The sequence below is a fragment of the Hypanus sabinus genome, chromosome 1 (genome assembly GCF_030144855.1).
Source record: "Hypanus sabinus isolate sHypSab1 chromosome 1, sHypSab1.hap1, whole genome shotgun sequence".
NCBI lineage: Eukaryota > Metazoa > Chordata > Chondrichthyes > Myliobatiformes > Dasyatidae > Hypanus > Hypanus sabinus.
In genome coordinates, this window is record NC_082706.1 from 43,668,314 (window position 1) to 43,695,659 (window position 27,346).

General features: G+C 48.1%; 1 protein-coding gene across 1 annotated transcript; it reads right to left on the reverse strand.

Annotated features, from left to right (window-relative positions):
* Positions 1 to 955: 955 nt before the first annotated feature.
* fbl (fibrillarin) lies at positions 956 to 26,291 on the reverse strand. The gene is made up of 9 exons (XM_059968478.1): positions 26,134 to 26,291; positions 18,706 to 18,912; positions 16,685 to 16,774; positions 13,841 to 13,935; positions 10,012 to 10,182; positions 8,537 to 8,669; positions 5,408 to 5,520; positions 4,759 to 4,904; positions 956 to 1,680 (listed from the first exon to the last, which is right to left on the reverse strand). Exons 1-9 carry the CDS (start codon positions 26,141 to 26,143, stop codon positions 1,653 to 1,655), a joined length of 993 nt encoding a protein of 330 aa, XP_059824461.1. The 5' UTR covers positions 26,144 to 26,291; the 3' UTR covers positions 956 to 1,652.
* Between the last annotated feature and the right edge of the window lie 1,055 nt (positions 26,292 to 27,346).

Consider the following 27,346-nt stretch of genomic DNA (forward strand, 5'->3'; position numbering starts at 1 on the left):
TGAATAGGCTGTTTCCATTGAGAGTAGGGGAGATTCAAACGAGAGGACATGATTTGAGAGTTAGGGGGCAGAAGTTTAAGGGAAACTCGAGGGGGTATTTCTTTACTCAGAGTGATAGCTGTGTGGAATGCGCTTCCTGTAGAAGTAGTAGAGGCCAGTTCAGTTGTGTCATTTAAGGTAAAATTGGATAGGTATATGGACAGGAAAGGAGTGGAGGGTTGTGGGCTGAGTGCAGGTAGGTGGGACTAGGTGAGAGTAAGCATTCGGCACGGACTAGAAGGACCGAGATGGCCTGTTTCCGTGCTGTGATTGTTATGTGGTTATATGTCGCCAAATACTCTGGCCAGTTTCTACACACGCACCGTGGACTGCTAACTGGTTGCATCGCCGTCTGGTCTGGTGTGGGGAGCAATGAACAGGGTCAGCCAGTTCCATCACGGCTCCTCGCCTCGCTTCCCCAGCAAGCATTCGGCACGGACTAGGAGGGCCGAGATGGCCTGTTTCCGTGCTGTGATTGTTATATGGTTATATATGGTTAACGTGCGGGATCAGTGGTTTGATCGGCCACTGTAAATTGGGGGCTTAATGTTATAACTTGAGGGGTAAACCCTGGGTGGTGGAGAATAAAAAATGGGATTAATGTTGGAGAGTCTGTGCATACGATAGGCCGAAAAGCCTCTTCTTGCTGCACAGTATCTCTGACTTTAGAAAGCAGTAGAAGCTGAATAGTTTCCAGAGATAGATGAAAGGTTAAGGCTAAAGGTATGATCAGGCCCGATCTGACTGAATGGCAAGCAGGTCTGAGGGTCCAAGTGGCCTAAACCTGCTCAAGTCACATCAATGCAAAGGAACCCATGACTATTACACAGGAACTTAAGAGACTGCAGATACTGCGCTCCTCCAGCAGCTCATTTTTTGACCCAGCTCTCGGTTCCAAAATGAGACACTTGCCAAATCTGTTTGCTTTCTCTTTTTAATATAAAAACTTTGCAAATCCATTAGCATACAAGTACATAACACTGTTTCCTGCAAAATGTTTGCTGCTGAAAAGAATCTGCAGGGGCTCCCTAGTGCTTCCCCGGGACCCTACCGGAAGGAGGACCCCATCCTGCCAAAACAGGATATTGGATGCCAAGCTTCACTGAATGAAATGTATATAAAAATACCTCCCGGTTAAGCAGAGTGTGTATGGTTCTCAGAACAAGGAGAGTAGCCCGTTTCTAAGCTGAGGAGAGGGTTGGGAATATCTTTGGACTTTTTCTCCAGAACAGCTCAGTCATTACAGCGGATTTATACTCCATAATCTAATCCCAGGAGTAAACAGCCATCAACCTCAGCTACGATCTTGTTCCTTCCAGAAATAGGAAAGAAAAACTAACATCCCCGAAGAATATTTTAAAATTCAAATCTATATACATTTTCTTTTCCTGAATCTTCTCATTTCCCCCACCCCACTACCAAACAATGTCAGAAACCCCAACACTGCCCAAGACTGAGCAGTGTTATTTGGAAATAGAGTTCTTTTACAAAAGCAAAAGGCAAGTTATTCTTCACTCTTAAAAGTCAGGCCAAGAACGCTTTGTTCAGTCAAGTTCAAGACTGAGAACACATCATCAGATGGTTGTCCAGCTTGTCTGTAGGTTCTAATCTTGTTAAAGCTTCTTCTGCTTCAAGGGTGGCCTAAGAAAGAAACACATACCGTTAGGTTCAAGGATGATTTCCACCCCGTCGTTATAAGACAACTGAATGGCCCCTTATTGACCTCACAAATCTATCTGGTCAACACACACAAAATGCTGGAGGAGCTCATTAGGCCAGGCAGCACTTCTGAAAAAGAGTATAGTCGACAGATAAGGAGTCAGAAGGTTGGGGGGGGGGGGGGGGGGAGAGAGGGTAAAGAACTGGGAAGTTGATTGGTGAAAGAGATACAAGTCTGAAGAAGGGAGAGTCTGATAGGAGAGGGTAGAAGACAAAAGGAGGAGCACAAGAGGGAGGCAATGGGCAGGTACAACAGACAAGGTGAGAGAGAGAAAAAAGGGAAAGGTGGGGGATGTTACAGGAAGTTTGAGAAATCAATGTTCATGCCGTCAGGTTGGAGGCTACCCAGACTGAATATAAGGTGCTGCTCCTCCAACCTGTGTGTGGTTTTATCACAACAGTAGAAGAGGACATGGATGGACATATCAGAATGGGAAGTGTAATTAAAAAGGGTAGCCACTGGGATTTTCTGGCAGATGGAGCGAAAACTCAGCAAAGCGTTCTCCCAATCGATGTCTCACCGATACACAGGAGGCCACACCGGGAGCACCGAATGACCCCAACAGACTCAGGTGAAGTGTTCCCTCACCTGGAAAGACTGTTTAGAGTCCCAAATGGTAGTGAGGAAGGGCAGGCATAGCACTTGTTCTACTTACAAGGGTAAGTGCCAGGAGGAAGATCAGTGGGAAGGGATGAATGGACAAGGCAGTTGTGTAGGGAGCAATCCCTGAAGAAAGCAGTAAGTAGGGGACGGGGAAGATGTGCTTGGTGGTGGGATCCTGTGGAGAGGGCAGAAGTTACAGACATGGAGGTTGGTGGGGTGGTAGAGGAGGACAAGAGGAACCTTATTTCTGGTGGAGTGGTGGGAGAATGGGGTGAGGGCAGACATGAACGAAATGGAAGAGATCCAGTTGAGGGCAGCATTGATGGTGGAGGAAGGGAAGCCCCTTTCTTTGAAGGACGACAACATTTGCTTCATTCTGGAATGAAAAGCCTCATCCCAAGAGCAGATGAATTGAGAGAATGGGATAGTGATTTTACAAGTAATAGAGTTGAGAAGAGATACAGTCCAGGTAGCTGTGAGAGGCAGTGGGTTAATTATAGACAACAGTAGATAACAGACATCAGAGATAAAGCAATAGAAGCAAAATCAGACCATTTGGCCCATCAAGTCTACACCGCCCATTCAATCACAGCCGATCCTTTCCTCCCCCTCCTCAGCCCCACTCCACGGTCTATCCCCATAACCATTGATGCCATGTCCAGTCAAGAACCAATGCCTTAAATACACCCAATGACCTGGCTTCCACAGCTGCCTGTGGTAAGAAATACTACTAACTCACCACCCTCTGAAATTCCTCTGCATCCGTTTTAAATGGACATCCCTCTATCCTGAGGCTGTACTCTCTTGTTCTAGACTCCCACACCATGGGAAATATCCTTTCTACAACTATTTTTTCTAGGCCTTCAACATCTGGAAGATTTCAATGAAATCACCCTCAACCTTCTGTTGGAAGTAGATAAGCAGGAACATAATGTCCATAAGACAAGCGGCAGAATTAGGCTATATGGCCCATCAGGTCTGGTTGATATATTTCCCCCCTCAACCCCATTCTTCTACCTTCTCCTTGTAACCTTTAACATTCTTCCTAATCAAGAATCTATCAACCGCTGTTTTAAATAAACTTGGCCTCAACTGCTAACTGTTACAAGTAATTCCATCATTCTCTGGCTAAACCAAGAACACCTCTGTTCTAGCAACACACACAAAATGCTGGTGGAACACAGCAGGCCAGGCAGCACCTATAAGGAGAAGCACTGTCGACATTTCGGGCCGAGACCCTTTGTCAGGAAAGATAGTAAGAGATTTGAAAGTAGGAAGGGGGAGGAGAAAATGCGAAATGATAGGAGAAGACTGGAGGGGGTGGGGTGAAGCTGAGAGCCAGACAGGTGATTGGCAAAAGGGATCATGGTATGGGAGGCCTGGGGAGAAAGAAAGGGGGAGGGGAGCACCAGAGGGAGATGGAGAACAGGCAATGAGTGATGGGCAGAAAGAGAGAAAAACAAGGAGGGGGGAAAAAACTAAATATATCAGGGATGGGGTAAGAATGAGAGAGGGGCATTAACGGAAGTTAGAGAAGTCAATGTTCATGCCATCAAGTTGGAGGCTACCCAGCCAGTATATAAGGTGTTGTTCCTCCAACCTGAGTGTGGCTTCATCTTGACAGTACAGGCAGCCATGGATAGACATATCAGAATGGGAGTGGGACGTGGAATTAAAATGTGTGGTCACCGGGAGATCCTGCTTTCTCTGGCAGACAGAGCATAGGTGTTCAGTGAAATGGTCTCCCAGTCTGCGTCGGGTCTCACCAATATATAAAAGGCCACACCGGGAGCACCGGACGCAGTATACCACACCAGCCGACTCACAGGTGAAGTGTTGCCTCACCTGGAAGGATTGTCTGGGACAGACAGACATACTTTATTGACCCCGAGGGAAATTGGGTTTCGTTACACTCGGGGCCCTGAATGGTGGTGAGGGAGGAAGTGTAAGGGCAGGCGTAGCACTTGTTCCGCTTACAAGGCTAAGTGCCAGGAGAGAGGAACGTCTCTGTTCTACATGGGCATCCTTTTATACAGATGCTGTGCTCTCTGGTCCCAGACTCACCCACTATAGCAAACATACCCTCCATCTTCACGCCACCTAGGCCTTTCAGCCTTTCAATATTCAATAGGTTTCAATGAGGACCCCCCCTCCCCCCCACACACACAGTTCTTCTAAACTCCAGGCCTGGAGCCACTGAACACTCCTCATACTTCAGCCGTTTCTGGGACCACTTTCATGAACCTCCTCTGGACCAAAATCAACTTCAATATGGCATCACCATGCCTTCATTTCCAGCAGCAGAGAAAGACAGTTCAAGAAGAGGGAAGCGTGCGTCAGAGAGCAGGAGGTAGTGCCCAGAGTGATCAAACTGCTGCATAGTGACACTGCCCCACCTGTAGACTCCAACCACTACAGCATGGTCCCGCTCATAGGGCTCCAAAGTCAGCTGCTCCTGTGGCTTCATGTTCTCCTGCTGCATCTTCTTCACCTCTGCCGCAAACACGGCCTCGGGCGCTGCTGTCGAGTCGATGCAGTTTGCCTGAATAGAGAGGGACAGGAAGTGAGGTCAACAGTGAAACAGGGCCAACCACTTGTTTGCACACAACCCTCCAGCACCAAGGGCAGTCCAAACTGGACGTGGCGGTGCTGAAGGAACGCATTCCTAGATCAGCGTTCTCATAAAGCCACAGAATAAAGAGCAGCAAATTATCTAACCAAAGGCAGTGAGGAATGGAGGCAAAGGAGTGTGGTCTTGCAAAAGATTGCGGCTCAACACTGCTACAGGTTCAAGGGGAACACCCAGTAAGCACAGACTTCGAGCGGACAGCCTTGTTCGAAAGCCGTCCTCACCACCCACCGAAACCCCTCCCACAGCTCACAGAGATTCCCTCCCAATCGCAGCATTCCTATGAAACAAACACACCTGACAGGAGCTTCAGAAGATGGAACTAGAGGGGTAGAAGGAGACAAACCCATCCCCACTTCGCCAACACATAACAATATTAGAAACTCACATGGCCTCTGTTACACCCGCCATCTCACCTTAATAGATATGACAAAGTGGCCACCGACTTTGAGGAAATGGTGGGCATTGATGGCCACAATCCTGCACTGGTCTGGCTGCGCGACATCAGCAAAGATGACATCCACCATCCCTGGGGGACAGAGAGGAAGACTTTAATGAAAAGCCCTGAAGATATCCGGGATAATCTGTGGAGATGGACACAGCCCAAGCAGGGTCCCGGTAGGCAAGTGGGGAGTAGGTTCACCAGGCTGGGCTAACGTTAAGACAGAACGTGGAACAGTCTAGCACTGTAGGCGCCCTTCATCCCTGGATGTTGTGCTGTTCTTTTAACCAACTGAAAGATCAATCTAACCCTCCCCTCCCACATAACCCTCCATTTTTCTTCATCCATGTGCCTATCTAAGAGTAATTTGAATGTGCCTCTATCACAATCCCAGGCAGTGTATTCCTAACCTCTGACATCTCTCATACACTTCCCTCTAATCACCTGACAAGCATTTCTTCAGGTATTGGACACTGGCTGCCCCTTCTGAGCCTCTTAACATTTTACATGCCTCTATCCCTCATCCTCCTTCACTCCAAAGAGAAAAGCCCCAGCTCACTCTACCCATCCTCGTAAGACCTGCTTTCTAATCCTGGTAGAGGTTGAGTAGCCCTCATCTGAAATGCCTGAAATGTTTGCTTTTAGAATATATAATGAGATAGCTTGGGATCACCATCATTTCTGACTCAGTTTTGAGCTATTGGTAAGCAGTATTTTTCTTACACTTGTTTTTTTTTACACATTATGTACTGATGCAGTCATTCAGCGTGATTTCATCAGCAACAATCTTGGCAAATTCATCAATGAATTTCTCTGCCGCTTCATCATCAGCAGACACTATCAAAAATCTTTTAAAATTTAATACAGTACCTTTTCTTAAATTTCTGCAACCAGCCTGAATATTCACAATTATCTTTAATTTCAGTTCGTCATGATAGACGTTTGCTTGTTTCATGACCAGCACACCGCTAAGTGACATATGTTCACTCTGACGCTGACAAACTGGCTCTTTCAATAAACAACTGAGAGCTTCATTTCTCGTTTTATGCAGCATTTATCTATTTTAAATTAACTTCTGTTCATTACATATATGATGAGAGCTGCGCAGACCCGCCCATTGTCTGGGAAGTTTCCCAGCACCTTGTGGAATTTTCTATTTGTGACATATCCGCTGTCAAAAAAAAATTTCAGATTTTGAAGTTTTTTAGATTTTGGAATTTCAGATAAGCGGTACTCAACCTGTTACTCTCAAACCCCCTCCAAAGCTACCACATCCTTTTTATATGAGGTGACCAGAACTGAACACAATATTCCTAGTGTGGTCATACCACAGTATTACAGAGCTACAATATTACCTTGCGGTTCTTGAATTCAATTCCCCTTATCTAACTTATGAAGGCCAACACACCATACTCCTTATCAACTTGCGTAGCAATTTTGAGGGATGTACAAATGTGGACCCCCAAGATTCTTTGTTCCTCCACACAGCTAACAAGTATGCAGTGATCAGTCTGGAGGTAAGAGGGTCATGTCAGACAGGGTATTGAAGTCACCTTTGATGGTTGAGGGGTTTGGGGCTGCCAAACTGAGGCTGCAAATTGCAGGATTTTCTCAACCATTGGTTAATTGGTTTTATACTGTCAAATGTACTGAGACAGTGAAAAACTTACTGACATACTATTCATACAGATCAATGCAGGAATATAGCAGAATGTGTGTGTGTACACACACACGTATGTATGTGGGTTCTCCCTGAGTTTCCCTTGGCTACTCTACTTCTTCCCAGGGAGGGGAGGGGTGTTGATGTGAAATTGGGGAGAATGAAACAGAATCTGCACAAACAGATCTGGATGGTCAGCACATACTCAGTGGGTTGAAGGGCTGGTCTCTGTCTGTCTGAGTTTCCACCTGGGTCTCTTTCATATTGATGAATTTTTATAATATAGCTATCAACTTACATTCACCAAGGTACATTGAGAAATATTGTACCATTAAAACACAAGAAATAGGAGCAGGAGTCGGTTGAGCCTGCTCCACCATTCAGTAAGATCACAGCAGATCTGGTGTGAACTCCAACTCCACTTTCCTGCCTTTTCTACATAACCCTTAATTCTCGTACCATACAAAAATTTATTTGTGTCTTAAACATTTTGAATGAGGCAGCCTCAACCCTGCTTCCCCAGGCAGAGAATTCCATAGCTTAACCACTCTCTGAGAAAAACACTTCCTTCTAATCTCCATCCTAAATCTATTCCTCCAAATCTTGAGGCCCTGTCCCGTAGTGCTAGTCTCAGATGCCAGTAGAAACAATGTTCCTGCCTCTATCTTATCCCTTTCATTATTTTGTATGTTTGTACAAGATTCTCTTTCATTTTTCTGAATTCCAGCAAGTATAGTCCCTGGTTACTCAATTCTGCATACCATCCATACAGGTCGTTTCACCAGATCAGTGTTTTAAGGTTGTACAAGGGAAAAGCAATAACAAAATGCAGTACAAGCAGACAAAAAACGAGTAAAGACCATGATGAGGCCGAGGAAGACCATCTCTGCCCCTTTCATCTCCCTCATCCCTCCACATTCCTCTCTGCTACACCTTCGAGGGAGGGGATGGTGGTAGGGGGAGAGGAGAGGAGGATTCTCCTGGTTGCAACCGGACTCCAACTCTCCTCCTTATATCAATGGTTCCCAGTTCCACTGTCACAAAGTACACTTGGACGTTGTTGGACTAGAGTGTAAAATGGTTACTTTTCTTGTAGTTTAACTTCACTATACTTATAATTTTTATATAATTATCTATATACATGTGATAATTCAGTGAGTTTACTAATAATAGTATAATATTGTCTAGAAGGCTCTCAGTTTTTTTTGCAACAGGTATGCCACTTGAACCTAGCTGCTTCATAGGTTACATCTTGGTTCTAACCATTCTGAGTAAGAGATGACCACAAATTCCTTTTGACTTTTCTTCGTTCAGGTAATGCTTAATAATACAGCCATAACCAAGTTTTTTTTTGCCTCATTCTTGACTTCTGAACAACCACTATCTGATCATGGGCCAGAGTCCTCCCTGGCATCCCCCTCACATCAGGCCAAGCAGGCTTACCCAGGAGCATGCGGTACTTGTGGGGGTGTCGGGCATCCTCAATGATGGGGATGATGTTTGTCCTCTTTTTGGCCACATTGATGAGATCCCGGCCTGAGCGGTGGGAGAACTCAACGGCATAGACCAGGCCATCCTGCAAGGCAACGGGAGAGTCAGAAGGGATAACCTGAGGGGTGGGGGTAAACAAGCACCTCCCACACTCCCCACCATCACCACTGTGCCCCGTCATTCAGTAAGATCCTCCCACACCCCCATTCCTTTACCCACACAGACAAGACACTCTGCCAGGCACACACCCAATGACTGGAGCTGTACTGCTTATGGACCACTCTACTCAGAAATGGGCTCTTCAGCCCATCTAATCCATGCCGTACTTGCCTTGTGCCTAGCCTTCCATACAGATCCCATTACAAAGTTAAATTTGAACCCACATTCACCACTTCTGCTGGCAGCTAATTCCACACTCCCACTATTCAGAGTGAAGAAGCTCCTTCGAGATTCCCCTTAAATATTTCACCTTTCACCCTAAACCTTTGGCCTCTAGTTCTGATCTCACCATGACAGTAAACCGATGTAAATTTCTGGGGTGGGGGAGGGGAGAAAGAGAAGGAAGGGATGAGGTGGCGTAGAACTTCATAGGTCCATTGCCCTCAGATGATCCTCACCTCTGCCAGTTATGGACAACTCCTTTAATCTTGGGCTGTGCTCCCCACTAGTTCCAGTTGCCCCTCCAAAGGGGAACACCTCTGTATCTACACTGAGCATCTCAAATGTAAAGCATTAAATAGCTTGAAATAAAAATGGTTAAATGTCAGGGTTTCTGAGCACTTTTGGCCTATGTAAGCTAGATCAGCCCCCCATTTCTACCCCTTCTTGTACCAGGTAGGTGGCTGTCCTTCATAAAACAGGCCTCAATAGTCCCCAAACTCACAACATTCCCTTTCCTGGAGCTGATTCACAATTCTGTACTGAAGCCAGACTACCCACACCTGTAACCAGATCTAGGACTGGGGTTGGCTGGAAAAAGGCCCTTCAGTTCAAGGGAGCCCATGCCAGCCATCAGACACCTATTTAAACCGGTCCCATCTTAATCTCATCAATTCCACACACACACAGGGGACAATTCACAGTGGCCAATATACCCGTGACCCGGTATGTATTATTTTGGGCTGTGGGAGTAAACTGGAGCACCCATGGGAAACCCAAGGGGTCATAGGGGTAAAATACAAACTCCAAACTCTGCACAACACACACAAGCATACTGATCCTCACTGGGGAAAGTTCTCCCACCCCATGCATGCACGCACACACACAGAACAGTGATCAGGATCGAACTCAGTTCTCTGGAGTTGAGAGGTAATGACCCTACCCACTGAACCACCGTGCCACCCAACGGACCCCAACCACAGCTTCCAATAAACACCTCCCACAGCACCCCCATGAACTGATGGATCGTAACTATCAGTGAAACTCACCGGCCCCACGATGTCCGACACATGGGAGACGGTGGTGCCAGAAGCCGCCCCCAGGTACAGCACCTTGGCATTGGGCTTAATGTGGATCTGGTCGATACCTCCAAGGATGGCAGCTGCCAGCTTCGACCGGAAGGGGTTCCAGGCCCTGTACTCGATCTTTTGCTCAGCCTCCTGGTGTGGTGGTGGTGGGGGGGAGAAAGAACATCAAGAGCAGTCAGTTCATTGTCACACCAGCCTCCTGCCGTCTTGGCTCCATGCACCCTCGGAACACCACTCACATCCACTATCCCCAATTTTCGGTGCACCCAAAAAGCTATGGATCACGGCCTCAGGTACGTCCTGCGGATTCTGGAAACTTGCAATCAGGGTGACAAACCTTTTTAGAGAATGTGCTCCAATTGGCAATAATCTTCTGTAATATTCACTTGTGAGCCATGGTAATTTCGAGCAGAGAAAATAATCAATGAGCTACAATGTGTAATTATGGACATTTTTTTTAAAGAAAAAAGATGAGTTCCATTGCTTATTTACAAGTAGTCATTGTTATACCATTACTAAAAGTATAAATGAGACAGTTTGAAATAGTTTAGAAAACCTGTTCAAAACTTAGTACTAACCTTTAAAAAAATATCATTTCTACATCAACATATAAAATGCTGGAGGAATTCAGATCACGCAGCATCCATGGAAATAAACAGTTCATATTCTGGGCCAAGGCCCTTCCTCAGGACTGAAAAAGGGAAAGACGCCAGAATAAAACTGTGGGATGGGGAAGAGGAAAGACACTAGCTAGAAGGTGATAGGTGAAGCCACCTTGTTGGGAAGGTAAAGGGCTGGAAAAGGGGACCAAGGGGGAAGTAGATGAGAAGCAGTGAAAGGCCAGGGTGGGGAATAAAAGATAAGGGGGGGGGGGGGGGAGGAGAGCGAAAAAAAATTGATATCCGTGACATCAGTATGGAGGCTATCCAGAAGGAATATAACGCGTTGCTCCTCCGAGGGTGGCCTTATCTTGGCACAAGAGGAGGCAAAGGACGGACATTTCGGAACAAGAATGGGAACCACAATTAAAATGTTTGGTCACTGGGAAGCTCCACTTTTGCGAATGGAGCAAATGTGCTCAACGAAATGGCCCCCCCATTAATGATGGTCTCACCAATGTAGAGGAGGTTGTATCAGGAGCTCTGGACACAACAGACGACCCAAGTAGATTCACAGGTGAAATGTTGCCTCACCTGGAATGTGTTCGAGGCCCTGAATGCAGGCAAGGGAGGAAGTGAATGGGCAGGTGTAGCACTTATTGAGAGATAAGTGCTGGGAGGGAGAATAGTGGGGAGGTGGGGAGGAATGAATGTACGAGGAAATCACCGAAAACCTGGGGGGGGGGGGTGGAAGAGGTAAAGATGCTTAGTATCCCTTTGAGAATGACAGAAGTTGCAGAGCATGATGTGTTGGCTGGGGTGGTAGGCAAGGACAAGAGACTCTACCCCTGTTAAGATGGCGGAAAGATGAGCTGAGTGCAGATTTTCGGGAAATGGAGGAGATGCTGGTGAGGGCAGCATCAACAGTAGAGGAGGAAAACCCCATTCTTTGAAGGAGGAGAAGAGATGTCCTGGAACGGAAAGCCGCATCCTGGGAACAGATGATTCTGAGATGAAGGAACTGAGAAAAGGGAGTAGCATTATTCTAAGGGAAAGGGTGGGAAGAGGTATAGTTAAGATAAATGTGGGAATCAGTAGGTTTACAAAAGATGCCGATTGACAGTTTGTCTCCAGAGATGGAGACAGAGAGATCAAGAAAGAGGAGGGAGGTATCAGAAATGGACCAGGTGAATTTAAGGACAGGGTGGAAGTTACAGGCAAAGTCGATGAAATTGACAAGCTCAGCACGGGTGCATGAAGAAGCACCAGGGCAGTGGCGGAAGAGTTGGGAAACATTACCAGGTAAGGCTTTGAACAAGGACTATTCTACATAGCCAGCGACGAGGCAGGCATAGCTGGGACCCAGGGCTACCCCTTGAGTCTGGAGAAAATGCGAGGAGTGGAAAGAAAAATTGTTGAAGGTGAGGACCAGCCTGCCAGATGGAGAAGGGAGGTGGTGGACAGGAATTGGTTGGTTCCTTTGTTAAGACTCTTTTAAATATTACTAATATATCTGCCTCCACCATTACTCCTGGCAGCACATTCCACACATTCACCACCCTGTAAAGAAAAACTCTGCCACCCTCCCCATACTTTCTCCCAACCACCTTAAAATTATACCCTCTCATATTAGCCATTTCTGTACAGGGCAAAGGGTGCTGGATATCCACTATCTATGGCTCTTATCATCTTGAATATCAAGTCACTGTTCGTCCTCCTCCTCTCCAAAGAGTAAAGCTCTAGCTTGATTAACCTATCCTCTTAAAACATGCTTTCTAATCCAGGCAGCATCTTGGTAAATCTCACTAACAGCCAGAACATGCGCTGGTAGAGGACCAGGACTGTGAAGGATGAGCAGTTTCAAGCCTCTGGCCATCAACAGCTCAGAGGACCTATCCTGGGCCTGATGCAACCATGAAGAAAGTGCACCAATGGTTCTACTTTCTTTGAAGCTTAATGAGATTTGGAATCAAAGACTTACAAATTGCTACAGATATACAGTGGGGAGCATTCTGATTGGTTGTATCACTACCTGATATGGAAGTCCCAGTGCACAGGATTAAAAGGGCTATAGATGGTCAGAGACTCAGCCAGCTCCATCACAGACACAACCCTCCCCATCATCAATGACATCTTCAAGAGGTTGTGTCTTAAAAGGGGATTCATCACCATCCAGGACACGAGCTCTTCCTGTTAGTACCATCAGGGAGGAGGTACTGAAGACTCGCACCTCAACATTCAATAACAGCTTCCTTCCTACTGCCATCAGGTTCTTGAACTGACCTGAAAAACCACCTGGGTCTGAACCTCTTTCTGTATTTCTCAACTTGTACTGCATCTATAGATGTCGTTACATCTATTGCCATGTAATTATGTATAACTTATGTCAATTTAAGTTTTTGTTGATTTACGTGTCACATCTGCGATGGACTGCTCCTGCAAGCACCTCATTTTCACGGCATTTATACCCATGTAAATTGGACAACAGACCTGAGCACGGAACTTGGTCCGTGGTGGGTGCAATTGTAATACTGAAACTAAGACCAGATAGGTACACGGAGTTTACTTATTTACTTAGCCCTTCCAGCCCAACAAGCCACACCCCCCAGCAACCCACCTATTTAACGCTAGCCTAATTACAGGACAATTTACAATGACCAATCAACCTTCCAACCAGTATGTCTTTGGACTGTCAAAGGAAACCAGCGCACCCAGAGAAAGCCCATGTGCTTACAGAAAGAATGTACAAACTTCTTACTCCAGAACTGAACTCTGATGCCCCGAGCTGTAATACTCTCGCTTAGCATTATGTTACTGCGGCGGAAGATGGAAGCTGGCAGGATCAAATGGGCCAGTTTCTGTGCTGCAGTACTCAATGACTCTGTAACTAATCTATATACTCAATGTAACATCTTCTTTCTGGGGCTAGATTCTAACGCTAGGCCTGGAGAGGGTGCAGAGGAAGGTGAACATGATGTTGCTTTGACTTTATTGGATAAGCAACACAACATTCCAGGTGGAATTTCTTCACTTCATCTGCCCATTGGAGTATCACCAAGGAGTATTAACTTCCACTTCTCTCTCTCTCTCTCCATACCCCATCTCCAATGTTCCTTTACCACTCATTTTCCTGGCAGCTGCCTCATGCCCAAAACACTCACTCTGGGCCAGGGTGGGAAAGGGCAACTCACCTCCACACCAATCCGTTTCTCCCCGTACACCGACTCCCCAGGAACCATGTTCCTCGTCACGAGGGCGTCCTCTTTCCCTCGGCAAATGAAGACACCTAAGAGGAGAGGGCCAGTTAGTCAGTGCCCTTCTGGAAAGAGTTGGGTTTGAAAAGAAAGTAAATCTTGGTACAATCAGGCAAGGTGTTGATGAGGCAGCCTGAAGTATTGGAAACAGATTTGGTCCCCTTATCGAATAAAGGATATAGAATTGGTTTATTATTGTCACATGTACCAATACACCGTGAAAAGTCTGTCTTGCATACTGATCATACAGATCAGATTATTACACAGGACACTGAGGTATCGTAACCAATAATTCTCAATGCATTGTATTATACAGTTGTTACAGAACAAGTTTCACGACAAACGTCAGTGATAATAAACATGATACTGACTCTGATAACAGCACAGTAGAAGCTGTCCTTGAGCCTGGTAGTACGTATTTCCAGGCTTTTGTATCTTCTGCCCAAAAGCATGGGGAGAAGAGAGAATATCAAGGTGGGCAGGATCTTTGATTATGCTGAATCCTTTACTGAGGCAACGAGAAGTCTAGATGGGGTTTATGGAAGGGAGTCTGGTTTCCATTACGCGCATATGAAGCCATGAGGCATCTGAATTTGACGTTTTCCACACAAAATTGAGAATAAAAAATAAAATGTAATAGGTAAACAAGCACTGCCCTTTCTCTATTAACTTCATTTAGCATTCTGTTATTGATTTACCTTGTGGGTAATGTAATTGGTGGAAACAAACAGAATTTACAACCACCGACACTGGGTTCACTTCAAAGCTGGTCTGACATGATGATGTAATTACATAAAGGACTTTCAGCAGTCTTTGTGTTCAGGAGTGGAATAAATGTGTTGTTTTATTTGTGAATCACATTGTTTCATTTATGAAAATCTGCCTTGGTGACCCCATGTTCTAGGATGATTTTAGAGTTCTTGAACATGTCGGCCAACGCAGTCGCTTTTAAATAGCTGGAGATCTGGGAGCAAATTGCCATGGCTTGGTTTGTACGAGCTGATGCCCAATCCATGCTGTGAGAAATCACCACCAATAACACCAAATTCTAGAATACATACACAACACTGGAAGAATTCAGCAGGTCAGGCAGCATCCTGACCTGCTGAGAAAAGAGTTGCCAACGTTTCGGGCCGAGACCCTTCATCAGGAAACACCAAATTCTACTATGCGGTAGCATTACTCGGAAACTCCACTTCTGTGAGAGTATACTAGAAAACCCGCTTGAACTCCATATATACTGGCTGCTGAAAACTCACCTTTTACAGAGTCTCAGCATGCCAAACAGTTGCTCTCTGTGCTAGGCCGTCAGAGCTAATGGACCACATGCTGTCTGTCCTGGAAAATCACAATCCTTGTTTTATTTTTAAACAGCTCTTCATGCAGCAAATGCCTGATAGTCCACATCTAACTTGGCAGTTGTGCATCATTCCTCCCTCTTTCTCGACCTCAAAAGTCCAGACAACAAGGCCCCCAACTTAGGGATACCCATGGCTGCGAAACAGGCAACTCCAAGCTTGTGTTTTTAACCACGCTCACTTTGGTACAAATGCTAGGAAGTGCCGACTGCCTTGCAACTTCAACACTGACAGCGCATTGGGACATCAGAGGTCTGTGAACACCGTGGGTTCAAGCTGCCAGAATCGTTTACTGCTCATTATAGAACCCTTTCAGGGTGACACTTCTCTGAGACGCTGGTGCTCAACTGAGCGTGCTCCCAGCACTGCCTACTGAGAAGGCAAAGAGTGATGAAACCTCGCTGGAGGCCGCCAAGGGCAGCAGGATCCAGACCTACGGAACACGACAGTTAACGCCCTGTTTCAGTGGGTAATGTAACACGCGGCTTTGTCCAGCCCAAAGTGGCTATACCTCTGGTCAGTACAGACTTCCTGTGTGCCCAAGGACTGTTAGCAGACCCTAAGAACTGCCAACTTGTGGACTTCAAGGACTTTGGACTATTACCCTACTCCCCCAGTAAGTTCCCCACAAGGACTGTCGAGCGCATTCACCACGTGATCGACTGCTGGACAAATTCCCAACCCTCATCAAGCCCACATTCTCCAATATAGTCACAAAACATGGGGGTCAAGCACCACATTTCTACAACTAGCCCATCAATCCATGCCTGCATACGTAGACTGAACCCAGGAAAGCTGGCAACCGTGAAGGCCGAGTTTACCAATGTGGAAAGATGGCATTGTACACCAGTCCAATAGCCCCCAGGCTTTGCCCCTCCATATGGTCCAATGGTGGCTGCCAACTATGTGATTGTTACCCAGTCCCCCACATCCAGGACTTTTCGGCATGTTTAGCCAGAAAGTTAATTTTTTTCCAAAGCTGATTTAATTATGGGCTCCCAACAGGTGCCTGTTGCTCGAAGGACATTCCCAAAATGGTCGTGACAGACTCAATGCTGGTGTAGGTGAATTTGGGAGGGGGGGGGGCTGTGTAGTGTAATTGTTGGAAACATTCAGAATTCACAACCACCATTAGGTTGGGGTTCACTTTAAGAGGCTGGTCTGACGTGATGAAGGAATTCCGTAAAGGGCTTTTAGCAAACTTTGTATTCAGATTTTGGAGTGAAATACATGCGTTGTTACTGTTTTCTTAAGCCTTACGTCATTATATTTGCCAAAACCTGACCCTTGTTCTACCTCAATGCACTGTGTAATGATTTGATCTGGATGAACAACGTGCATGACAAGCTTTTGACTCTATCTCAGTACACGTGACGATAATTAAAAAAATCCACCTACCCAGAGACCAATCAGTGCGACTCACCTTCATGCCTGTGCGGCTCGACTGTCACTTTCGATCCGCCGCGGAATCCGCCCCTTCGACCTCCACGACCTCCCCCACGCCCCCGACCACCTGTTGAGAGGGAGAAACAACGGGGCTGGGTGGGTGCTCAGTACACAACAGCCATTCCTTGCCCCACACTCTTCCTTCTCAACTCCTCCCACCTTTTGAGGATATAACGAGCAGAGTGGATAGAGGGGAACAGGCAGACATTATTTACTTGGATATCCAGAAGGCGTTTGATAAGGTGCCGCATAAAAGACTTATCCATAAGATAAGGATGCATAGAGCTGGGGGTGATGTATAGGCATGATAGAAGAGGAAGCAGAGAGTTGGGGACGTGGGTTTAAGCTGGTTGGCAATCAGTGGTGAGTGGTGTGCCACAGGGGTCGGTGCTGGGCCCACAACTGTTCACGATATACATTAACGACCAAGAAGAGGGAACTGAGTGTAGTGTATCTAAGCTTGCTGATGATACTGCATTGAGAGGAAAAGCAAACTGTGCAGAAGATATGGAAAATCTGCAGAGAGATAGAGATAGGTTAAGTGACTGCGCAAGGGTCTGGCAGATGGGAGTACAGTGTTGATAAATGCAAGGTCATCCACATTGGATGGAAAAATAAAAGAACAGATTATTTAAATGGTAAAAAATTGCAGCAGGCTGCTGTGCAGAGGGACTTGGGAGTGCTGTTGCATGAATCACAAAAAGTTGTTTTGTAGATGCAGCAGGCTATCACGAAGGCAAATGGGATGTTGGCCTTCATTGCTAGAGGGATTGAATTCAAGAGCAGGGAGGTCATGCTGTAACTGTACAGGGTACTGGTGAGGCCGCACCTGGAGTACTGTGTGCAGTTCTGGTCACCTTACTTGAGGAAGGATATACTGGCTTTGGAGATGGTGCAGAGGAAGTTCACCAGGTTGATTCCTGAGTAAGAGGAGAGACTGAGTCACCTGGGACTGTACTTGCTGGAATTCAGAGGAACGAGAAGGGATATTATAGAAACATATTAAAAGGAATAGATAAGTTCGAGGCAGGAAAGTTGTTTCCACTGGTAGGTGAGACTATAACTAGGGGACATAGCCTCGAGATTCGGGGGAGTGGATTTAGGACGGAGATGAGGCGGAACTGCTTTTCCCAGAGAGTGCCCAATGAAGCAGTGGAGGCTACCTCAGTAAATATATTTAAGACAAGATTTTTGCAGAGTAGGGGAATGAAGGGTTATGGGGAAAAGGCAGATAGGTGGAGATGAGTCCATGGCCAGATCAGCCACGAGCTTATTGAATGGTGGAGCAGGCTCGATGAGCCAGATGGCCTAATCCTGCTCCTATTTCTTAAGTAAAACCCACTGTAACCAAGGCATCTCCATGGGAAATGGGTTGGAGGGAAAGAGGCAATTTTCTCCATGTAGGTTCGATGGGGGAAGGTGTGAGAGTTGGTAGCTTTCAATTCTAAGGCGTTAACATCTCAGTTGACCTTCCTGGGACCAGTAGAGAGATGCAATCACAAGGAAGGTGTGCAAGCATCTTTGCCCTCTCAGGAGGTTAAAGAGGTTCGGCTTGTTACCGAACACGGTAACAAGCTTGCACAGATGTCCTGTTGAAATCTCCTGACTGGTTACATCACGGTCTGGTAGGGCAATTTAAATACGCAGGAGCGCAAGAAGCTGCAGAATACTGAATGATTAACCCACCAACCCTGCAAGGTTATTTTTGGGATGCGGGAGGAAACAAGAGCACAGGGAAGGGTGGGGGAGATTGGTCCCATGCAGCCGAGAGAGAACACGTAAATTTCATACAAGCTGGAGGTCAGAATTGAACCAGGTTCACTGGAATATTGTGACACAGAGACACTACCACCCACACTCCCAGCACAGACCAGCAGGTACTGGGGCTGTTGGGCAGTAGCTCACTCACAAAGAATTCAACCAAGCATTGGAAATACAGCAGAGAGAAAGGGTAAAGTGAGAGGGCAGAAGGAAAACTTGATTACGGATGACACCTACCTCGACCTCCTCGGTCTCCAAATCCACCTCGTCCTCCTCCTCTCCCTCCCCGGTCACCGAATCCACCTCTCCCGCCGAAACCGCCCCGGCCACCGCGGTCTCCAAAACCGCCACGGCCACCACGGTCTCCGAAACCGCCCCGGCCACCGCGGTCTCCGAAACCGCCACGGCCACCAAAACCGCCCCTTCCTCCCCGCGGTGAAAATCCTGAAAGAACAGAACACAACAGGTGGGGGAAAGAGTGGGTGAGTTTAAAAAAAAAGGCTCCTGGAAATCCCGCTAACGCTCCTCAGCACGGGATATCCCAAACTCTCTCACGTCGCAGTGCCTGAAACAGGGCGGAAGCTTCGTGCACGGAACAGCCCGGGCAACAGCAAAATCACAGAGCAGGGGAGCGGGAAATGCTGGGCAGGGAGAAAAACAAAAGACACCATTTCAGGTTTCATTGATGGATGTTTAACACGAGATGGGGTCTTCACCCGTCGACGAGGGGGCACTCAGGAGAGCCGTGCTCAGTTCTGCTGTCCCCCTTCACAGCAGACAGCTAGTTCAACTGGGAAGATCTCATCGGAGATTGACAAGGACATTGCCAGGACTCCCTTATAGGGAGAGGTCGGCCAAACTTGGTCTTTATTCCTTTATGTAGAAGATGGGTGGGGCCTTATGAGATATCGACCATTAAATCCAATGCTTCTGAAACAGCTCCTTCCCCTCTGCCCCTCTAAACAGTCCACGAACACTACCTTACTATCACCCTTCTACAAGTATTTAAAGTTCAAATTTATTATCAAATTATGTGTAAGTCAACATACCCTGAAATTCATTTTCTTGCAGGCATTCATGGCAGGACAAATAAATACAGTGACATCAATTAAAAACTAAACACAAAGACTGACAAACAATAAAAGACAAACTGTGCAACGACAAAAAAACCACAAATAACAATAAATAAATAAATAAATAACGCTGAGAACACAAGTTGTTGGGTCCTTGACTGTGAGTCCAGAGGAAGTGGAATCAGTTCAGCATTGAGGTGAGTGAAGTTATCCACACTGTTTCAGGGCAAATAACTGTTCCTGGACCTGTTGGCATGGGACCCAAGGCTCCTGTACCCTCTTCCCGATGCCAGCTGTGAGAAGGGAACGTGGCCTGGATGGTGGATGCTGCTTTCTTGTGGTAGCACTCCTTGTAAATGTGCTGCTTTTTTTTTGCACTTATGTCGACTCTCCTATGTCCTGCACTGTACTACTGACACAAAACAACAAATTTCATGACAGATGTCAGTGGCAATAAATGTGATTCTCATACAGAGAGTCTTTTACCCAGGGTAGGGAGACAAAAACTAAGTTTGGGGGTCATTCCCATTGCCTTCCCTCCCCCCACTCCCAGTCACTTTCCACTCCCTCCCATCTGTAAGCCTCTCCCTTTCCTTCCCTCCTCTTGCCTTACTTCCCCCTCTCTTCCTCTCCCTCACCCCTTGTCAAGTGCTACCCTTTGATACAACTCAAGACATTGGTGAGACCACACTGGGAGTACTTTTTGTGCAGTCCTGGCTGCCCAGCTATCGGAATGTTGTCCTTAAACCGGAGAGGGAACAGGAAAGGTTCATGAGCATGTCACCAGCACTGGAGGGCTTGAGTTACAAGGAGAGACTGGACAGGTTGGGACTGTTTTCCCTGGAGTGAAGGAGGCTGAGGGGTGACCTTATAGAGGTTTATAAGACAGTGAGGGGTGCAAATAAACGGGATGGTAAAAGTCTTTCCCCCAGGATAGGGGAATCTTGTAACAGATAACAGGTTTAGGGTGAGTGAGATTTAAAAGAGACCCGAGGAGTAACTTCTTTACACGGAGAGTGCTCCGTATACGGAACAAGCTGTCCGAGGACGTGTTTGAGGCAGGTACAACAGTATCATTTAAGAATAGGTACATGGAGGGGAGGGTTTGAAGGGATATGGGCTGAATGCAGGAAATTGGGACCAGCCAGGTCTCATGAAGTGTTTGAGGCAAGGGGCCCTTTTCATTGCTCTTTCTCCCAAGATGCTTGCTGACCTGCCGAGTACCCCCTGCACTGTGCTTCTCTGCGGTACGCTCCAGTTTAACAACTGCCAGGTATGTCCTCTTGAAAGACTCAAGAGGGGGGCCTTACGAAACACAGGCAGCCCCTGAGGGTCACGTCCCCGAACAACTGCTCCCCACCTGAACTGCCTCAAAGGTAGGAATGGAGAACTGTACGCGGGAAAGAGTCACAGGAAACTAGGGTGAGAGGAGAGTTGGCGGGCATGGGGGGAGCGAAGGAGTGAGCATCACCTCATCTCCAGCCAGGTTTCGACCGCTATGAGTCAAGGGGGAATTGGATTAGTTTATTAATCAAGATACAGTGAAAAGCTTGTCTTGCCCACTGTTCATACGGATTAGATCATTACACAGTACATTGAGGTAGAACAAGGGAAAAAAATTAACAGAATGCAGAATAAAGCGGAACAGCTAGAGAATGTGCAATTCAGGCAGACAATAAGGTACGAGTTCATAACAAGGTCGAAAGTCCATCTTGTTCCAGGTTAGGTCATGGGGAAGGGAGTTGAAATGGTCTGTTACTGGGAACTCAGGGTGGTCACTGAGGGCAGCGGGACATTAGTGAATAAAGATGATAAAAGGTAAAACAATAACACTTTATTCTGCATTTTGTATCGCCTGCAGAGAAAAATACAGAACATGAGGTACAAGATCACGGTGAGGTAGATTGTGAGGTTAAGAGTCCATCTTATTGCATTAGGGAGCGTTCAAGAGTGCTGTAACAGTGGGGCAGAAGCGGTCCTTGAGCCTGGTGGTACCTGCTTTCACATTTTTATATCTTCTGCCCAATGCTGACAGCAAAATGCCCCTCTCACAGCTGGCAGAAGATATCTGCAGCCCGTAAACCCATCCTGCAGGTAATGGAGTCAAGGAGCACTACAGCAGACAGGCCCTTCAGCCCACCTAGTCTGTGCCAGCTTGGTCTTCTACTTAGTTCTATCTACTTGCACCGAGGATACAGCCCTCACCCATGTGCCCATAGAAACTTCTCTTAAACAGTACCATTGAACTCTCATCCACCACTTCCACTGGCAATCTGTTCTACCCTCACAACACCCTCAGACTCCCCTGAAGTATTTTACCTTGCACCCTTAACCCATGATTTCTAGTTCTATTCTCACCCAACCTCACGCCTGCTTGTATTTACCCTCTCCTACCTACAACCCTCGTAATTTTCTATAACTCTGTATGATCTCCACTCATTCATCTATGCTCCAGGAAGTAAAAGTCCCAACCTGTTCAACCTTTTCATTACAAATCAGCTGGGCAACATTCTTTTAAATTCTCTGCAATCTTTCAATCTTATTTACATCTTTCCTGTAGCTATGAGAACTCAACCTTGATCTTACAGGTGGCACTGTAAAGCATTAAATTAACCGCCTTGCTGGTGTGCCCAATGAAGGCCAATGTGCCACAAGCTCTCTTCACAATGCAATGCTCCTCCCCATGTGCAGCACCATCCACAGGTCAGGCACTTGTCTCCCGCGAGGACTTGTGTGACCCATACGGATGTAGGTGGGATTAACGTGAGCACGTGTAGACATGAGAGGCACAACAGCTTGTTCCTCTACTGTCGCATCCTACAACAAAAGCACGATGTATACCATAAGACCAGAACCTCCACTCAGCCCATCAAGTCCGCTCCACCATTCCATCATGGCTGATCTATTACCCCTCTCAACCCCATTCTCCTGCCTTCTCCCCATAACCTTTGACACCCTGACTAATCAAGAACCAATTAACCGCCACTTTAAATACACCCAAAGACTTGGCCTCCACAGTCATCTGAAGCAATGAATTCAACAGATTCACCACCCTCTGGCTAAAGAAATTCTTCCTCATCTATTCCCTCTATACTGAGGCTGTGCCCTCTAGTGCCAGACTCCCACAGTACGGGAAATATCTTCTCCACATCCACTCTACCTCAGCCTCTCAATATTCTACAGGCTTCGTTAAAATCCTCCATCATTCTTCTAAGCTCCAGCGAATACAGAAACTGAGCCATCACGCACTCCTCTAGGGAGCATGCTTCAGCTGCCTGAGAAACTGAGGGTCCTGGTCTCTGAACGAGGGGTGGGGACAATACCAGGACGACAGGCTCAAGAAACCGGCAGCCATCTTGAAGTGGGGTCTCAACCCAGAACGTCAATTCCTTCCCTCTCACAGGTGTTGCTCAACCTGCTGAGTTTCCCCAGCTGTTTGTTCAAAGTCTCAGCATCTGTAATCTCTCTCAATTATTATGACCCTTGGGAAACCTCTCCAACCCTTGCCAAAGTGGGCAGGGAATGACTTAATTCCACCCACAGCCCTTCTGCACCATCCCATCACACAGTCAGACACAAACAGGAGGGGGCTCCACACAGTGAAGCTTCCTCTAGTCTACACCATTCCTATCACGGATTCCCCCAGGTCAGACACTGAACTAAATTGCACTCCCAGGGTCAGACACAGTGAAGCTCCCTCCACACTGTCCCATCACACACTCCCGGGGTCAGACACAGAGTGAAGCTCCCTCCACACCATCCCATCACACACTCCCGGGGTCAGACACAGAGTGAAGCTCCCTCCACACCATCCCATCACACACTCCTGGGGTCAGACACAGAGTGAATCTCCCTCCACACTGTCCCATCACACACTCCCGGGGTCAGACACAGAGTGAATCTCCCTCCACACTGTCCCATCACACACTCCCGGGGTCAGACACAGAGAGAAGCTCCCTCCACACCGTCCCATCACACACTCCCAGGGACAGACACAGTGAAGCTCCCTCCACACTGTCCCATCACACACTCCCGGGGTCAGACACAGAGTGAAGCTCCCTCCACACCGTCCCATCACACACTCCCAGGGACAGACACAGTGAAGCTCCCTCCACACTGTCCCATCACACACTCCCGGGGTCAGACACAGAGTGAAGCTCCCTCCACTCCATCCCATCACACACTCCTGGGGTCAGACACAGAGTGAATCTCCCTCCACACTGTCCCATCACACACTCCCGGGGTCAGACACAGTGAAGCTCCCTCCACACCGTCCCATCACACACTCCCAGGGTCAGACACAGTGAAGCTCCCTCCACACTGTCCCATCACACACTCCCGGGGTCAGACACAGAGTGAAGCTCCCTCCACACCATCCCATCACACACTCCTGGGGTCAGACACAGTGAATCTCCCTCCACACCGTCCCATCACACACTCCCGGGGTCAGACACAGAGTGAAGCTCCCTCCTCACCGTCCCATCACACACTCCCGGGGTCAGACACAGAGTGAAGCTCCCTCCACACCGTCCCATCACACACTCCCGGGGTCAGACACAGAGTGAAACTCCCTCCACACCGTCCCATCACACACTCCCAGGGTCAGACACAGAGTGAAGCTCCCTCCACACTGTCCCATCACACACTCCTGGGGTCAGACACAGAGCGAAGCTCCCTCCACACTGTCCCATCACACACTCCCGGGGTCAGACAGAGAGTGAAGCTCCCTCCACACTGTCCCATCACACACTCCCGGGGTCAGACACAGAGTGAAGCTTCCTCCACACCGTCCCCTCACACACTCCCGGGGTCAGACACAGAGTGAAGCTAACTCCACACTGTCCCATCACACACTCCCGGGGTCAGACACAGAGTGAATCTCCCTCCACACTGTCCCATCACACACTCCCGGGGTCAGACACAGAGAGAAGCTCCCTCCACACCATCCCATCACACACTCCTGGGGTCAGACACAGTGAATCTCCCTCCACACTGTCCCATCACACACTCCCGGGGTCAGACACAGAGTGAAGCTCCCTCCTCACCGTCCCATCACACACTCCCGGGGTCAGACACAGAGTGAAGCTCCCTCCACACCGTCCCATCACACACTCCCGGGGTCAGACACAGAGTGAAACTCCCTCCACACCGTCCCATCACACACTCCCGGGGTCAGACACAGAGTGAAGCTCCCTCCACACTGTCCCATCACACACTCCTGGGGTCAGACACAGAGTGAAGCTCCCTCCACACTGTCCCATCACACACTCCCGGGGTCAGACAGAGAGTGAAGCTCCCTCCACACTGTCCCATCACACACTCCCGGGGTCAGACACAGAGTGAAGCTTCCTCCACACCGTCCCCTCACACACTCCCGGGGTCAGACACAGAGTGAAGCTAACTCCACACTGTCCCATCACACACTCCCGGGGTCAGACACAGAGTGAATCTCCCTCCACACTGTCCCATCACACACTCCCGGGGTCAGACACAGAGTGAATCTCCCTCCACACCGTCCCATCACACACTCCCGGGGTCAGACACAGAGTGAATCTCCCTCCACACTGTCCCATCACACACTCCCGGGGTCAGACACAGAGTGAAGCTTCCTCCACACCGTCCCCTCACACACTCCCGGGGTCAGACACAGAGTGAAGCTAACTCCACACTGTCCCATCACACACTCCCGGGGTCAGACACAGAGTGAATCTCCCTCCACACTGTCCCATCACACACTCCCGGGGTCAGACACAGAGTGAATCTCCCTCCACACCGTCCCATCACACACTCCCGGGGTCAGACACAGAGTGAATCTCCCTCCACACCGTCCCATCACACACTCCCGGGGTCAGACACAGAGTGAAGCTCCCTCCTCACCGTCCCATCACACACTCCCGGGGTCAGACACAGAGTGAAACTCCCTCCACACCGTCCCATCACACACTCCTGGGGTCAGACACAGAGCGAAGCTCCCTCCACACTGTCCCATCACACACTCCCGGGGTCAGACAGAGAGTGAAGCTCCCTCCACACTGTCCCATCACACACTCCCGGGGTCAGACACAGAGTGAATCTCCCTCCACACTGTCCCATCACACACTCCCGGGGTCAGACACAGAGTGAAGTTCCCTCCACACTGTCCCATCACACACTCCCGGGGTCAGACACAGAGTGAAGTTCCCTCCACACTGTCCCATCACACACTCCCGGGGTCAGACACAGAGTGAAGCTCCCTCCACACCCTCCCATCACACACTCCCGGGGTCAGACACAGAGTGAATTTCCCTCCACACGGTCCCATCACACACTCCCGGGGTCAGACACAGAGTGAAGCTCCCTCCACACTGTCCCATCACACACTCCCGGGGTCAGACACAGAGTGAATCTCCCTCCACACCGTCCCATCACACAGTCCGAGGGTCAGGCACGGAATGAACCTCTCTCTGTCTACACCACCCCACCACACACTTTCGGGGTCAGACAAACTCCCTCCGCACCTTCCTGGGACAAGCGGCCTAGAGCCAGCCTGAACCTGGGGAATTGAGTTGCGAAGGCAGCCTCTTCACCCACTCGCCCCCTTCAAGTTCCTCACCCGGCTTCATAGCACTGTCGATACCGCCTCTTGCTCTGTCCGCACTGTTAGACGTCTGACTTCCCCTCCGAACCGAACCTCCCGCTGCCGCCAATGCACCCCGACACGCGGCCGGCCACTTGCGCCTCTGGATTCCGGGACCTCCGGCCACAGCGCCGCCCGCCGCCGGGAGGGGTAACTGGAGGTCTCCTGCCGTTGACTCACCCTTGCAGGCCGGGAGGCGAGTAGCAGCGCTACCATCCTCCCAACTGGATTGGAGGAGGTACTGCACGACTTCGGCGCAGCGCCGCCATCCTCCTCATTGGACGGGAGAAGCGGAACAGCGCCACCGTCCTCCTTTTCGGACAGGAGGAGGGATTGCACCAGCGGCACAAAACGCACCTGCCCTCCGCCTTCTCGCTGGACAGGTGCGATGAGGTATTGCGAGGCATGACTTTGCAAAATCTACAGGCAGTACAAACAGTTAGGAGAGTTACTGAGGTGTCACTGAGAGTTACAGGGTGGAGAGCATTCTGGCAGATTCTATCACAGACCCATTTACAAATTTACAGTCAGACGCACTAAGTCCATGTATGCGCTGTGCTATGAAAATCACAGGAACATGGATTCAGGACACTATATTCACAAGATAAACATAAATTAAACAGAAATCATACACACTTGGTAAAAGGAAAAGCACAGAACAAAAAAAAAGCAACATGTACAAACAAGCTGGAGGAACTCAGCAGGCCAAGCAGCATTGTGGAAACCAGCATTCAGCGTTTTGGGCCGAGACCCTTCATCAGGACTGATCAAGAAGAGGGTCCGTTGTAGGAGAAATCAGAATCAGGTTCATTATTGCTTCATGAAATTTGAATTGAATTGACTTTATTTCTTACATCCTTCACATACATGAGGAGTAAAAATCTTTACCTTACGTCTCCCTCTAAATGTGCAATGTGTAATTTATAGTCATTTGAAATAAATAGTATGTACAACAGGACAGACAATATAGCATAGAAATACAATGGTATCACCTTGAATTAATCAGTAAAATTGTGTTTTCAAGTCAAGTCACTTTTTATTGTCATTTTGACCATAACTGCTTTTAACACAGTAAAAACGAGACCACGTTTTTCAGGACCATGGTGCTACATGAAACAACACAAAAACTACACTGAACTACGTAAAACAACACAAAAAACTACACTAGACTACAGGCCTACCCAGGACT